This window comes from Stegostoma tigrinum, chromosome 8 (assembly GCF_030684315.1).
Source record: "Stegostoma tigrinum isolate sSteTig4 chromosome 8, sSteTig4.hap1, whole genome shotgun sequence".
NCBI classification, from domain to species: Eukaryota; Metazoa; Chordata; class Chondrichthyes; order Orectolobiformes; family Stegostomatidae; genus Stegostoma; species Stegostoma tigrinum.
This window is the reverse complement of record NC_081361.1, coordinates 91,164,900-91,181,139: the sequence shown is the minus strand read 5'-3', so window position 1 is coordinate 91,181,139 and position 16,240 is coordinate 91,164,900. Positions and strand designations below refer to the sequence as shown.

At 43.8% G+C, this 16,240-nt stretch overlaps 1 protein-coding gene across 1 annotated transcript in view; it reads right to left on the bottom strand.

Annotated features, from left to right (window-relative positions):
- Positions 1 to 592: 592 nt before the first annotated feature.
- LOC125456356 (calcium-activated chloride channel regulator 1-like) overlaps positions 593 to 16,240 on the bottom strand; it is a 34,913-nt gene continuing 19,265 nt past the window's right edge. Inside the window, exons 7-14 of the mRNA XM_059648264.1 lie at positions 14,295 to 14,519; positions 14,028 to 14,205; positions 13,272 to 13,378; positions 12,964 to 13,185; positions 8,843 to 9,104; positions 5,671 to 5,838; positions 2,559 to 2,786; positions 593 to 1,661 (exon numbers count right to left, since the gene is read on the bottom strand). Coding sequence (XP_059504247.1) covers positions 1,264 to 1,661; positions 2,559 to 2,786; positions 5,671 to 5,838; positions 8,843 to 9,104; positions 12,964 to 13,185; positions 13,272 to 13,378; positions 14,028 to 14,205; positions 14,295 to 14,519 — 1,788 coding nt within the window. The 3' untranslated portion in view covers positions 593 to 1,263. The remainder of the gene's footprint in view (positions 1,662 to 2,558; positions 2,787 to 5,670; positions 5,839 to 8,842; positions 9,105 to 12,963; positions 13,186 to 13,271; positions 13,379 to 14,027; positions 14,206 to 14,294; positions 14,520 to 16,240) is intronic.

The window sequence follows — 16,240 nt, the reverse complement described above, 5'->3', positions numbered from 1 at the left end:
CTTCCTCAACATCTCGCCGACTGGACACTCAGCCATCTAACTAAGAGATAAAGAACTGTGGATGCTGGAATTTTAAATTAAAAAAGAGAAACTGCTGGAGAGAACCTCAGCGGGAATGGCAGTATCTGTCGAGACAGAAACATTTAGGCTCTAGTGACCCTTCTTCAGGTTCTAAAACCCCAGTTTTTCTCTCTCCACAGTTGCAGACAAATCTGCTGAAGTGTTCCAGCAATTTCTCTTTTAGTCTCAGTCATCGAATCCCTCCGTTCTTGGTTCAGATTTCCTCATGATGCATATTTCCATTTGTGATTCTTGTTGATATAAATTCTTATATTAAATGAGTCAATAAGGATGTTGATGTTGTTGTTTTGGGTGACAGTAGTACGGAAGTTGATTTGCCTCATGCTTTTAGAAAACTTTCTCTGTTAGAATCTACTTCAGATGGTAATGTTGCCCCCTTGAATTTCTCATTAATGGTGCCACAATTTTCCAAGAAAACAGCATTCTGATTACAAGAGATGTGGTTTATTAAAGCAAAAGTACAGAAGTAAGATCTTTTTAAAAATCAATTACACAGAATGTGAGAGCCCTCAGAGTTGACCAACTGCCAAAAAATTACATGCAAAGGCTGGTGACAACCAAAGCTTGTGTACCCTGCACTGTACCCGCAATACCTTGGCAGTTTAAACATAGAACCATAGAAAATAGGAGCAAGATTTGACCATTCGTTCCTTCCAGCCTGCCCCTCCATTCAATATGATCATGGCAAGTCATCCAACACATTACCTTGTTCCTGTGCTGTCCCTACACTCTTTAGCCGCAACAACTATATCTAACCACTTGTAAACATCCAATGTTTTGGCCTCAGCCGCTTTCTGTGGCAGGGAGTTCCACAGGCTGACCATTCTCTGGGTGAAGGAATTTCTCCCAGTCCGAAATGGCTGACCCTGTATCTATAGACTGTGACCCCCAGTTCAGGGCTCCCCTGATAACAGGAACATCCTTTCTGCATTTAAACATGCAGCTTCCTACATCTTCCAAGCCAATAATGAGGATAAGTAAACTAAAACATTGGCAGAAAGGCTGTGAAATCCCTGGAAAATAGCATGAATATTGGAGAAAAGCAGAGGAGAAAAAGCGTGGGCCTTCATGGACTGCCACCCCTGAGAATCAAGTCTAAAATATACTGCGTAATCTGATTGAATGTTTGAATAATTATCCCAATTAACTGCATGCTGCCTGCTTATTCCTCCGGCGAGGACATTAAACTGGTTCAAAAGTTGTACTTGTGGATTTTTTGTGAAGCAGGTACTTAACAATCCCAATGATCAAACACACCAGGCCTGCGACAACTACTGCGATCCAAATGGCCTGCATTGCTCTGTTACCTTTCGGGTGCTCTACCAGAGGTACAGGGACAAAGACATAAATCCTGGCCACATTGGACATCTCAGAGGACTGATCCTGTTTATCGTAGGCACAGAGCGCAAAGTAGAGTGATGTCCCATTTTTCAGTTCTATACTTTCGGGAACAAATGTGACTGTTTCCCTTGATCCAAACGGGCGTGGATCCAAGTCGGTCAAGTTAATCAGGGCAGCTGTTGTGAAGTTGTCCCGTAGCTGGAGGAGGTTGTCGCTCATTCTCATCTCATAGCGAGACGCTATGAAAGAGAGAAATCAAAAATAAGAAAGGAAAGAAATGAATGAGTTCACATCTAGACTTATCAACAGTGACTTTCTAAACAGAGTGAAAAGGTGGAACCTGGGGAATACAACATGATCTTGGACAACATCTTGTGCCAATCAGGCATTTAGCAAACCCATGGTGAACCAAGATAAAGGACTGTTTGGCTGGAGGGATGGATTTGGGGCATTGGATAAATCCCACCTGCCGGGAGCTGCTTATCAATTCTTCCTTGTTGCTGCTGTCAGTGCTGCGTACACCAGTGTGAGTATTCTGGGGGAGGGGGGAGCTGGCAGATTCAGCATGAATCTGGAGGTTGTGAGGGGTCATGGGATGCATGCCGCCAGCGGACAGCACCCCTTCATCTGACACCATTGACCATCACCTCTCCTGCTGAGTCCCTCGTCCGCTCCACACTCCCCACTCCCCACTACATTTCAACTCCCCCTCCCACTCCTTGAATGACATGTCCATCCTGGCCCTCCTCCAGTGCCACAATGACGCCACCCACAGACTGGAAGAGCAGCACCTCATATTCCACCTCAGGAACCTACAGCCTGATGGCGTAAACCTGGATTTTACCAGTTTTAAAATCTCTCCACCCCCTCAGCCTCATCCCATAACCAACCCTCCCTCTCATCCCCGCCTCCTTGACCTGACACAACCTTGTCCATCTTCTCTACCACCTGTCTATGCTCTACTCTGTCCAAGCTTTTTTCACCTAATCTTCTGTATCGCCTTGATTACCATGATCTGCCTGTACTACTCGCAAACAAGGCTTTTCACTGGACATAGAAACACATGACAAATAATCAAATCAATTCAGTCCCATAAAAAAAATCCATTCAAATAACCAATGTTTAGCCACAATTACCTGCTCCCTGATCATAGTCCTCTCCTGGTGCCGTCCATTCCAATTCAACTTTATTTTGAGTTAGTGTTGCTTGAAGGTCTGTGACTTTACACGGTGGAATATCAACAGTGGGTGGCACTTTGGGAACTGAAAAGGTTCCTCCAGATTTGATCCTGTTAAAATCACCAAAGTCAGCCTCCAGATCATCCACGTAGACTGAAGGTCTTGGTGAATTTGTTTGAATTTTGCCTGCATGAAAAGAAAGACCCATATCTTAGTTATGCCCAGACCACACAGACTGAATGAGTGTGATCCTTTAATTAAAGCTTTGATCTGCAGGGCTTGCCTACAATTTCCTACAGGACATGTTTCTGGCCTTGGCTACATGGTGTGAGGGAGTATGCTTGCAGAAACACATACAAACACAGAGATTGCTGGAGAAACACAGGAACTCTTGCAGTATCCATAGAGAGAGAAACAGTGTTCAATTTCTGAGTCTAATATCAGACATGAAATGTTAACTCTGTTTCTCTCTCCATCGATGTTTCCAGATGAGGTGTATTTCACCTGCAATTTTGCTCTTTATTTCAAAGATTCATAACTTTCTGAGAGAAGAAACTTTGCTTCAGCTCAGCCCTAACTCGCCAACATCACATTCTGAGGCAACGATCTGTACTTTTAGATTTCCTGATTAGGGGAACTATCTACCCAATACCCGCATTATCAAGCAGCATGATATGACACATAGATATTTCCCTGAACAACTAACCCTACATTTATGTTTCGAGAGCAACCAGCTAACCTGCAGAATGGTTCTGTCATTTTCTGGTTTTATTTCTGCCTCTTGTTTTAACTTGAATTTCTCCTCCTTGTGTTATTTTCTTCTTGCCCAAACTGTTGTTTCTCTCTACTCTTAATTTGCTGTTTTTATCGTCTTATTTTATTCAGTCTTTTGTTGAATGGTTTTGTTCAAACTCTCTTTCTCCTCTGGTTTTGTTCTGAAATTTAGTAATGATTAATATTTTGGTTTCAAGGTGTATCCAGCTCCTTGTAAAAAGAACAAGCACATGAACATCATGAATTGTTCTGTGTGGCAAATGCGGTGCGAGGAAAAGGATGATTTTATCCTGCAGTAAATGTTTATGTTGATTGTGTTGTTTGTTATCATTCAAGAACCTATCAACTAGTATGACACCCAAGATACTTTGATGGAAGGTGAGTAATTTATATATTTTCTATCTACATATTCATGTATCTTATAATTCCAATGGTTGCTTGGTAGTACAGAACTTGAAGACACTTCTTTTTATCTATGTTTTTTCATCTTGCATCTGGACATTACACAAGAATACAAAGTCAGGGAGAATTTCAACATTTTGACCACATGACAGGACAGTGCCAGTTGGTTGGCAAGAGGACTCTCATTGGTAGAGTCATAGCCATTGAAAATGCACCCATTAATGCTGATTGACAGCAGACAGCCAGCTCTGTTAAATCTTCAACCAAGTGTGGTAGACTCTGATTGGTTAATTTCTCAGAGCAATTCCCTGACCAATTACTGACTGTCACCGACTTGTTGAGTTGAAATAGGACCAGTGCGTGTACACGTAAAATCTGTCTATAAAGGGCCTGGTGTCGTATTACGTGTAGCTTCCAGTCCACACAAGGGCACCACACTTTGATCCTGACTGACAATCTGAAATTAGTTGTTGGTATAAATCCTCACACACTCAGGTTAATCCAGCAAATGCTGTCTAATTGCAAACTCACATCTAATGTTAGACACTGTCTTTTTGGTTTGATGTCAGTATCTTTTTGTTGGTGAACACCTCTCGTGCTGTTATTTGCACAGTAAGAAAGTGAAACAGATAGCTTCACCTATTGTTCAAATCTTTGAGACTGGACAACAATTGCTGGATAATTCTGAATGCGTCAGCAATAACACTGACAATACATTTAAGGTCGTCAACCAAAACAAAGCAAAAAAAAGTCAAGCCAGATTTCATTCTGGGATCTGGCTGAGCAAGGGTTAGGTCAGTTAATTTTAATTTTAAACTGTAATACATGGCGAGCTTATAATGCTCACTGTCCAAAGATAAACATACAATTACCAAATGGAATTAAAAAACAAAAGATTTGGGGATGCCATAATCAGGAAATGAAAAGCTCAGCAAGTCTGGCAGCATCTGTGAAGAAAAGAAACTGAATTAATATTTTGGTCAGAGATGATGGGAACCGGAGATGCTGGCAAATCCAAGATAACAAAGTGTGGAGCTGGATGAACACAGCAGGCCAAGCAGCATCTTAGGAACACAAGGTCTGACATTTTGGGCCTAGATCCTTAGGTCTCGACCGAAGGATCTAGGCCCAAAACATCAGACTTTGTGCTCCTAAGACGCTGCTTGGCCTGCCGTGTTCAACCAGCTCCACACATTGTTAATGTTTTGGGTTGAGTTCTGAGGAAGGGTCACCGGATCCGAAATGTTAACTCTGTTTTCACGTTTACAGATGCTGCCAGACCTACCGAAAGGAATAAGCCAGGTAGCATTGTGAAATTATGAGTTATTGCTGAGAGTTTGAGGAAGGTGCACTGATCTCAGCTATTCGCAGAAGCATGTGTAACCCCAGCATGACATCTTTTCAAGAAAACCCCGTGTATCTTGTGCTACTCGTAAAACTTGATCAGGAACGAAAACGCAGGGAGGGGCAGGGGAGTTGGGTGGGGTGGGGAGGTGAGGTGGGACGGTTAGTGGCAGGGACTGCTGCTAATCATAGCGAAGTTGCTCCTCATTACTCAGCAGTGCCACCACTGGGTGATGGCTGTTGCTGGTATGACATGCAGCCAAGGCTTTGAATCAAGGATGACCCGAGGAATACAGGTGAGTGATGGTGGGAAAGGAGGAAGTACGGTGAGTGGGTGAGGAGTGTTGGCAGGAAGGGCAGACAGGTTGGCTCTCAACAGCCCACCTCCTTCTTAACGCTAAGCCCCTTATTCAGGCACTGAGTGGCTTTGAAATAAGCCCATGGTTCCCTGGAGAGCTTACAACTCAATGGTTTACCGCACCATAAAACCATACACCATTGCCAGGGCATTCCTGCACATTCTTCTCTGCCATTGCCAACTGTTTAATACCATTTTCTACGTATCCTGGTATATAAAAGGCATGTCCTCCTTTTGGGATTGCCGTCTTTGTCGTTCCTTCCTTTCCGTGCACTCGTACTTTAAAGTTGTATCTTCCAATTCCGGAATACTTGAGGAAATACATAGTATAAATACCATCATTCTTGGTAATATCAGCACCTAAAGGCGAGAAAGGGGTGAGTAGCTGTAGACTGAGTGCAACATGGAATAATTATTCTGTATTTGGACTAGCAGAAAAATACAAAGTCAAATTGATTTGGGAATCCCAATTTCAAATCCCAAATGACATGTGAATTGTTCATAATGTAACAAATTATTCATTCTTTACTTGTTTATTGTTAAAAAGGAAAGATAGAAATTGATTCCATGTTATTTCTCAGGCACTATGGTTACAATTCATGGTCTGCTCATTCTGAGCCTGGTGCAGATGGGAAAAGCATTAATCTTACACTGCCATTTCATGTATATACAGTGTGCTATGTGTTCCCTGTACTGTTATCTGCCACTGTGTTCAAGACTGCACTGCACAGGGAATAGGTGCTGCAGATTGCCTTCTGTGGTGGAGGTATAAAGGAGGAGAGACTCTTTGGTTCTTGAGGGAGTGCAGCTGTGAGGTCCTCAGGAACAATCCTCAGCTGAGATTAGGAGAAGATTGCCAGAAGGTCAATAGCTATTGTTGTCGGACTCGGACGTTTTGTCATGTATTCACTCGTGGGGTGTGGGCGTCATTGGCTGGGCCAGCAGTTATAACACACGCACAGCAGTTTTTGCCCACACACAGCCGTTATTACCCACACACAGCCGTTATTACCCATGCCAGGCATTCATCTCCCACGCCCAGTATTCATTACCCACGCCCAGCAGTTATTACCCACACCCAGCATTCATTACCCACATACAGCATTCATTACCCACGCGCCGCATTCATTACCCACGCCCAGAATTCATTACCCACGCCCAGCATTAATTACCCACTACCAGCATTCATTGCCCGCGCACAGCATTCATTGCCCACGTCCAGCATTCATTGCCCACGCCGAGCATTCATTACCCACGCCCAGCATTCATTACCCACGCCCTGCAGTCATTACCCATGCCCAGCATTCATTACCCATGCCCAGCATTCATTACCCACGCACAGCATTCATTACCCACGCACAGCATTCATTACCCACACCCAGCATTCATTACCCATGCCCAGCATTCATTACCCACGCACAGCATTCATTACCCACGCACAGCATTCATTACCCACGCCCAGCATTCATTACCCATACCCAGCATTCATTACCCACGCACAGCATTCGTTACCCACGCCCAGCCTTCATTGCCCACGCCCAGCATTCATTACCCACGCCCAGCATTCATTACCCACGCCCAGCATTCATTACCCACGCACAGCATTCGTCACCCACACACAACATTCGTTACCCATGCCCAGCATTCATTATCCACGCCCAGCATTCATTACCCACGCCCAGCATTCATTTGCCACACACAGCATTCATTACCCACGCCCAGCATTCGTTACCCACGCCCAGCATTCATTACCCACGCACAGCATTCATTTCCCACACACAGCATTCATTACCCATGCCCAGCATTCATTTGCCACACACAGCATTCATTACCCACACCCAGCATTCATTTCCCACACCCAGCATTCATTACCCACGCCCAGCATTCATTACCCACGCCCTGCAGTCATTACCCATGCCCAGCATTCATTACCCATGCCCAGCATTCATTACCCACGCCCAGCATTTATTACCCATGCCCAGCATTCGTTACCCACGTCCAGCATTCATTACCCACGCCCAGCATTCATTACCCACGCCCAGCATTTATTACCCACTCCCAGCGTTTATTACCCACGCCCAGCAGTCATTACCCACGCACAGCATTCATTACCCATGCCCAGCATTTATTACCCACGCCCAGCATTTATTACCCACGCCCAGCATTCATTACCCACTCCCAGCGTTTATTACCCACGCCCAGCAGTCATTACCCACGCACAGCATTCATTACCCATGCCCAGCATTTATTACCCACGCCCAGCATTTATTACCCACGCCCAGCATTCATTACCCACACCCAGCAGTCATTACCCACTCCCAGCATTCATTACCCATGCCCAGCATTTATTACCCACGCCCAGTATTAATTACCCATGCCCAGCAGTCATTACCCACACCTAGCATTTATTACCCACGCCCAGCAGTCATTACCCACGCCCAGCAGTCATTACCCATGCCCAGCAGAAATTACCCACACCCAGCATTCATTACCCACGCCCAGGATTCATTACCCACGCCGAGTTGCTATTGAGAAAATGGCGTTGATCTGCCACATTGAACAGCTGCAGTCTACGCGCTGTTGATAGACCCATAATGCCTTTAGGGAGGGAATTCTGGGATTTTGACCCAATGATAACAAAGGAAAAGTCATATATTTCCAAGTGAGGATGGTGTGTGGTTCGGAGGGAAATCTGCAGGGGAGCTGTTCCCATGTAACTGCTGCCCTTGTCCTTCTAGTTGGACACGGTCATGCGTTTGACTGAGGGAACTTTCTCATCTGCTGCTTGAGAGGTCACAATGATAGTTATAAGCTGTTCAGTTCGGGGATTCAGGGTATCATAACTCCAAGATCCTGTCTGGGATACAAATATTTATTTTCAATCGCTGGGTAGGTAAGAGATCCTGCAAGATCTCAGTGTTTTGTCGAGGGATCTTCAGTGAATTTCCGTCATGTATCTGGTAGATAGTTCACACTGCTGCTACCATGCGTCAGTAGCGGCGAGAGGGAATGTCTGTTGATGTGGTGCGATACCTGCTTTGTCCTGGATGGTGTCAAGTGAGGTTTAGCATGCAGGAGTATTGAGCTATCAGTCGATGGGTGTTGTATATAGTAAATTGTCGGGAGGCTCCCTTCCCCATGTTTGATCTGATATCATGAGAACTCATGGGTTCAAGTCAATGTACTCAATGCACATGTTTGCTGTGAGCACTGCTGCTGAATGCAGGAACAGTCAACAGATCCATCAGAGCTCACTTTGAGATTAGTTTTATGCTATCAAAGTTATAATTGGATACATCCACATATCAGACACTAACAGTATGAATATGCATTCTACTTAATTGAATAACATTATCAATCTTACCCAGGCCATTATCAGAAAGTTCCTGCTCAATTGGAGGGCCAGTGGGTCGTTCAATAATAACCGTCACATTTGCAAACAGGACGGGTGAGAATTTCTGAGTGACTTCTGCATAAATTGTTCTTCCACCTTTCGAATCCATTTCACTGATGTGCACATTGATTGTGACTGGGGGAGCTTTCTCATCTACTGCTCGAGATGTCACTACGACAGTTATAATCTGTTCGCTTCCAGTATTCAGGATACCATAGTTCCAAGGTCCTGGCTGGGATACAAATATTTATTTCCAAATGCTGGATAAATAAGAGCTCCCATAAGATCGCAATGCTTTCTGTAACTTTGTCTTCAAAACATCAGCTCAAATGTATTGCCCACCCCAAGTGTCCTTGAGAAAGTGACTTGAACTGTTGCAATCTAGCTAGGTTCATGGTGCTAAGTCGTAGAGCTGTTGGTTTTGGATGGAGGTGTAGCCATGGTCGAGTTGAGTTGCTGTACTCTATCCTGCTGTTGTTCAATGCAGCCCAGGTAAGTCCCAGATTCACCTGATGGTTTGTGCCTTCTTTGTTGGTATGAGTTTAGGTAATGGGATCGAATTTACATATGGCCTTAGTGTCACTTGTTGGGGAACAGAAAATCAAATGAATGTGGCACCCAATCTGGTCAGCGCTAAATTAGTTAGCACAATGAACAGGAAGCAGAAAGGGGCAAAAGGAGCATTGCTATGAGTTTGGGATAGGTTTGTCCCACTGAGGCAAGGAAGGGATTTTGCGATGACAGAACCTTGGGTGACAAGTCATGTGGAACATTTAGCCCAAAGGAAGAAGGGAGCTTACTTAAGGTTGAGGAAGCAAAGATCGGACAGGACTCTAGAATTCTACAAGGTAGCCAGGAAGGAACTGAAGAATAGACTTAGGAGAGCTAGAAGTGGGTATGAAAAAGCCTTGGTGCGCAGAATTAAGGAATACCCCAAGGTGTTCCATACTTACATAAGGAACAAGAGGATGACCAGAGTGAGGGTAGGGCCAATCAGTAATTATGAACGGAACTTGTGCACGCAGTCGGAGGAGGTAGCGGGTGGTGGTCCTCAATGAATACTGTGCTTCAGTATTCACCAGTGAGGACAGTGTGAAACAGGCTGATATGCTCAAACAGGTTGATGTTAGGAAGGACGAGGTACTTGAAATGTTGAAAAACATGAGGATAGATAAGTCCCCTGGGGGCCAGATGAAATATACTCAAGGTTTTTACGGGAAGCGAGGGAAGAGATAGCTGCCCCTTTGGCAATGATCTTTGCATCCTCACTGTCCACTGAAATAGTATCAGATGGTTGGAAGGTGGCAAATGTCATTCCCTTGTTCATGAAAGGGAATAAGGATAATCCTGGGAGTTACAAACAAGTCAGTCCTACTTCAGTGGTCGGCAAATAATTGGAGAGGATTCTGAGAAATTGTATTTGTGATTATTTCATAAAGCAAAGCTTGTTTAAAAATAGTCAGCATGGCTTTGTGAGGGGCAGATCATACCTCACAAGCCTTATTGAATTCTGTGAGGATGTGACCAAACACGCTGATGAAGGTCGAGCAGTGAATGTGGTATAAATGGATTTTAGCAAGGCATTTGACATGGTTCTTCATGGTAGGCTCATTCAGAAAGTCAGGAGGCCTGGGGTTCAGGGAAATTTGGCAATCCAGTAGAAGACAGAGGGTAGATGGAGATAGAAAGCATTCAGCTTAGAGCTCGGTGACCAGTGATGTTCTGCAGGGATCAGTTCTGGGACCATGCCTCTTTGTGATCTTTATAAATGAATTGAATGAGGAATTGGAAGGATGGGTAAGTAGGTTTGCTGTTGGCACAAAGGTTGGTGGAGCTGTGGACAACGTGGAGGGCTGTTGTCAGTTGCAGCAGGATGCAGAGCTGGGCAAAAACTGGCAGATGGAATTCAAACCAGAAAAGTGTGAAGTGATTCATTTTGGGAGGGTGAATTTGAAGGCAGAGTACAGGGTTAATGGTAGGATTCTTGGCAGTGCGGAGGATCAGCAGGATCTTGGGGTTCATGTCCCTAGATCCCTCAAAGTTGCTGCCCGAGTTGATAAGTTTGTAAAGAAGACTTATGGTGTGTTAGCTTTCATTGGCAGGAGAATTGAGTTTAAAAGCCATGAGGGTATGCTCCAGCTGTATATAACTCTGGTTAGACCACACTTAGAATATTGTGTTCAGTTCTGGTCACCTCATTATAAGAAAGATGTGGAAGCTTCAGAGAGGGTGCGGAGGAGATTTACCAGGATGCTGCCTGGACTGGAGTGCAGTCTAATGAGGAAAGCTTGAGGGAGCTGGGGCTTTTCTGACAGGAGGGAAGGAGGATGAGGGGTGGCTTGATAGACATTTACAAGGTGATAAGAGGCATAGACAGATTGGATAGTCAGAGACTTTTTCCCAGTGCAGAACTGGCAATTATGAGGGGGAATAATTTTAAGGTGACAGGAGGAAGGTACAGGGGAGATGTCAGAGGTAAGTGGGTGCGTGGAATGCACTGCCGACAGTGGTAGTGGAGTCAAATACAATAGGGACATGCAGTGAATCTTGGGGAGGCACATGAATGATAGTAAAATGAAAGGAATGAAAGATAGTTTGATTTGAGAGTCGGATAATTGGTCAGCACAACGCAGCGGGCCGAAGGGCCTGTACTGTGCTGTGCTGTTCTATGTTCTAAGTGAATAATCAAAACCATGAGATATAGAGATCAGTGCAGGTACGTGTAAGATCATTCACTCCATGGCCAAGAGAGATAGATCCAAGCAGTTATGAGAAATGGAGTTGTGGGAATGATCTGGATGAATCACAGTTTACTAATGGACAGCTACAAGAATGGTAGCCTTCATCTGAAGGGGGCTGGGATATCATGGTGTGGATGTTATTGTCCAGATGCATTAAGCTCTGACCATACTTAATCTGGAATATTGCATTCTCACATTATGAAGAATATAATGGATTCTGAAGAAGAGTTATTGGACTCTGTTTCTCTCTTCACAGATGTTGCTCAACCTGTTGTGTTCCCCAGCAATTTTAACTTTCATATTCTATTTTGCAGCATAGATTCTTCACAATGTTCCTGCTGTGTTGAGAATAAAATGACGAGGAATGGTTTCAGAAACTGAGGGTTTTTTGACAATAGAAGATTCATAGTAAATGTGATCATTGTGGTTATGATGATTAAAAGATGTTATTGCCTCCATGGGGAACATCTAGGCAAGTAATATAACTCGAAGGTGAGGAATCAGGTATAGCAGGTGAATCCAGGAAGCACATAAGGACTAATTGAAATTTAGAGTTCTCTGAGCTGGTCAAATAAATAATTCAAAACTGAGATCAATGAATATTGAAAGGCAAAGAAGCCAATGACTATGGAGCCAAACAGAATAAATGGATTTAAAACACAGATCCTCCACAGTCTAACTGAATGACAGAAGTGATTTAAAGGACTGCCCATCCTTTTCTTTCTTATTTGCCATTGACACTTCATTGATTAAGCTGTGTTCACTCTGGAGCGTAAGAAACAAGAACAGCACATCTTTCAGCGCATCAAACTTACCCTGTCATTTAACTAGATCATAGATGATCTTCTACCTCAATGCCATTGACCTGCACTATGTCTGGATCTTTTAATATCTTTATCATCTGGAAATCTGCCAATATCCATCTTGAGCATACTCCACAGCCCTTTAAGTGTTTAATTCTCTTCACTGTAAAGCATTTCTGCAAAACCAAAATGAACTCAGGACTGTCCTTGCTTGTGATAACTCCAGGGGCTCCCAAGGCTCTCAATGGCATTGAATAATCCTAATACCCATGTCCTCACCAATGCACTGGAAGCTGTACCATGCGGAAGTGATACATTTCAAACTGTTACTTTGCCTTGTTGTTTCTTTCCATTTGTACTGCGCACTCAACTGGCTAATGGCAGCGAGCACGTGAAAGACTGTTCTCTATAATGGACACTTGACAAAATAGAGGATTGTTGAGAGTAAGCAAGCTGTTTCTCAGTAACTTTACCGGAAAACATGATTAAACATTGTACGATGGGTAGTGTAATGCATGAAGAATTGAAGATACATTTTGGTCCATACCTGTGCGGTGCCTGGAATGTTCAGACGGGCTGTAAGCAGACTGTTATCAAACTTAAACTCACTGGCTGCATACACCTTTCCACTGGGGTCATATACAAACACAGTCGGTGACTGTTTCTGCCATGTAATGACAAAAAATGTGTCATTCCCAACGGTCTTATCGATGAAAACTGTCCCGTTCAACCAACTGTCATCGTAAACCTTCGTTCCAGAACTTTCAAGCTGGGACCAAAGAAATGGAACAATTGAATCTAACATTAAATTCACAGAAGTATAATGAGAAGGTAATTATCAGAGGGAAAACAAACCTGAATTGACTGCTGACCAACGCCACCATCTCCTGATACTAATCGAGAGAAGGCATCGATTAATCCACTTGCATCCACATTATCAGTGGCTGAAAACTGTAGGCCCTCTAGACAAAGGAGAGGGTAAGAGACTTGTAAACATTAATCAAATCCATGGGCAATAAGCAATGTCACTGAAGACCTAAATGAAAAAGAGGGTATCAGGGATTTCTGCAATGTTACAGTAACTGCCTATTGTCAAATTGTTTGGAATAAACCTAACAAACGAGTAAACATTCATTTTAATCCCATCTGATTGGCAGGAGCAATGTGTGTGGGGTTGAGAGAGGAAGAATTAAAATGGCAGTGGTAGCCGCTGTGTTCCCATTGCCTGGAATGTTCATGGAAAGCTTGGAGAATCAAATATGACTGACGAGAGATATGCCCACAGCTTTTATTGTATGTCAAACTTGTGTGACATTGCTTAAAATAAGTTTTTAAAAGAAACAATGTACTTGGTTTAATTCCCAGGAACTGTGCTTACAGACAGCATCAGAAACAAAGTCCCACCAACTTCCTGTCGGAGTCTGTCCAGTAATTGGAATGTTCGCACCTGAAATTCCTTTGCCCACTGTCTTCACTGAGGTGCCACACAGCTCATTATAAACCTGCTCACCTCCAACACAATTAAAGTTGGGAACAGAGCTTGAAACAAAGAGGCTGGAAGTCGTGTTGGTCTCCTGAGAATTCATGAGAAATTCTTTGTGTTCTTATTACCTGTCCTTATTGACATCTGTTCCAGCTCTTTGGCTGCACTTGGTCCTAACGCTATTGTGTGGATAACTGCACCACTTTGTTCCACCTCTGAGAAGCAATTGCTTATTCCACTGTCCTCCCCATCAGTCAGCAAAACAATTTCATCACCATTGGTAGCACCGTCATCACCACGAAGTACCTGCAAAGCCACAAATTTGTTGTCAACATGGGAACACTGTGAAAAGTAAAATAAGTTACAAGAGTTTGCATAAACTTCTCAGTTTCTACCTGAAAACCAGAATGGACTCCTGAGCAGATATTTGTTCCCCCATTCGCTGTTGTAGGTAGCAACTGGGCAAGTTGGTTCCTCATAACTTCATTATCAATCAATTGCAAATTTGTTTGGATAGTTGCAGCTCTATTAAAAGTAACAATTCCAACTCGTGACTTTGCTTCAATGATCTGTAGTAAGAATATCTCGGCTGCTTGTCGGAGTCTGTTCAAACGATTCTCCTATTTAATGAAAAGAAGACAACGTCATGTGCAGCTCACTGCTCTTCAGCTGATTTATTTTTGAAAATTAATTTAAAGTTCGGGTTAAACAGGGTGCTTTGCCCTAAATGGTGTCCAGGTTCTCTCTCATGATTGTTTTGGATGCATGAACACAAGCAAATGTTACCTTTTATTTCAAAGGATGTGCGTGTCACTGGCAAGAGCAGTGATTATTACCCGTCTCTGTTTGTCCTTGAATTGACTGACTTGGTGGGCATTTCAAGGGTAGTTAAAAGTCAACCACAATGCTCTGGGTCTGGAATCACATGTAGGCGAGATCAGAACTGTAGGTTTACTTCCCCAAAGGGCAATATTGAACAACCTGGTTTCTCAGAACAATGATTGCCATTTGACCTCTACAAGGTCACCCCTCAGCCTCCGATGCAGGGAAAATAGCCCCAGCCTATTCAGCCCCACCCACAGCTCAAACCCTCCAACTGTGCCAATAGCCTTGTAAATCTTTCCTGAGCCCTTTCAATTTTCACAACAGTTTTACTATAGCAGGGAGACCAGAATTCAATGCAGTGTTCCAAAACCGGTCTAACCAATGCCCTGTACAGTGCAATATGACCTCCCAACGCTTATACTCAATGCACTGAACAATGAAGGCAAGCACACCGAACGCCTTCTTCACAACCCTGTCTACCTGTGACTCCACTTTCAAGAAACTATGCACCTGCACCAGGACATACCCCAGGACCTTAACATTAAGTGTACAATATGGCTTTCCAAAATGCAGCACCTCACATTTATCTAAATTAAACTCCATCAGCAGCTCCTTGGCTCATTGGCCCATCTGATCAAAGCCCAGTTGCACTCCAAGGTAATCTTCTTTGTTGTCCGCAACACCTTCCATTTTAATGTTAAATGCAAGCTTACAAACTATACTTCCTATGGTTACATCCAAATCATTTATATAAATGACACAAAGCAGTGTACCTAGCATCGATTCTTATGGCACACCACTGGTTGCAGGCCTCCAGTCTGAAAAGCAACCATCCACCACCACCCTCTTCGAGCCAGTTCTGTGTCCAAATGAATATTTCTCCTTGTATTCCATGTGATTTAACCTCGCTAACCAGTCTACAATGTGGCACCTTGTCATCTTACTGAAGTCCAGATAGATCACACCACTCCGCCTGCATCAATTCTCTTACATTACTTTTATGAAAATCTCAATCGAGTTCATGAGACACGATCTCCCTTGCACAAAGCTGTGTTGACTATGCCTAATCAGTCCTTGCGTTCCAAATATATGTAAATCCTGTCCTTCTGGACTCCCTCCAACAACTTGCCCACCAGTGATGTGAGACTCACCGGTCTACAGCTCCCTGGCTTTTCCTTACCACCTTTCTTAAATAGAGGCACCATGTAAACCACCCTCTAGTCTTCCAGCATCTCACCCATGCCAGGCCATGAGGTAAAATTGTGCTGGAGACAATTCTGCTGCTGTTGATAGCCCACAGTGACTCATGGATGCCAGCTTTGAGTTGCTAGATCTGTTCTAAAGTCTGTCCCATTTAGGTGATAGGGTGACGCACACAGTGGAGAGTATTCTCAATGTGAAGGTGGGACTTTGTCTCCACAAGGACCATGTGGTGGTCTCTGTTACTAATTGTAATGGATAAATGCACCTGCAGATTGATAAGAATGTTGTTTCCCTCACTACCTGCCACAGACCC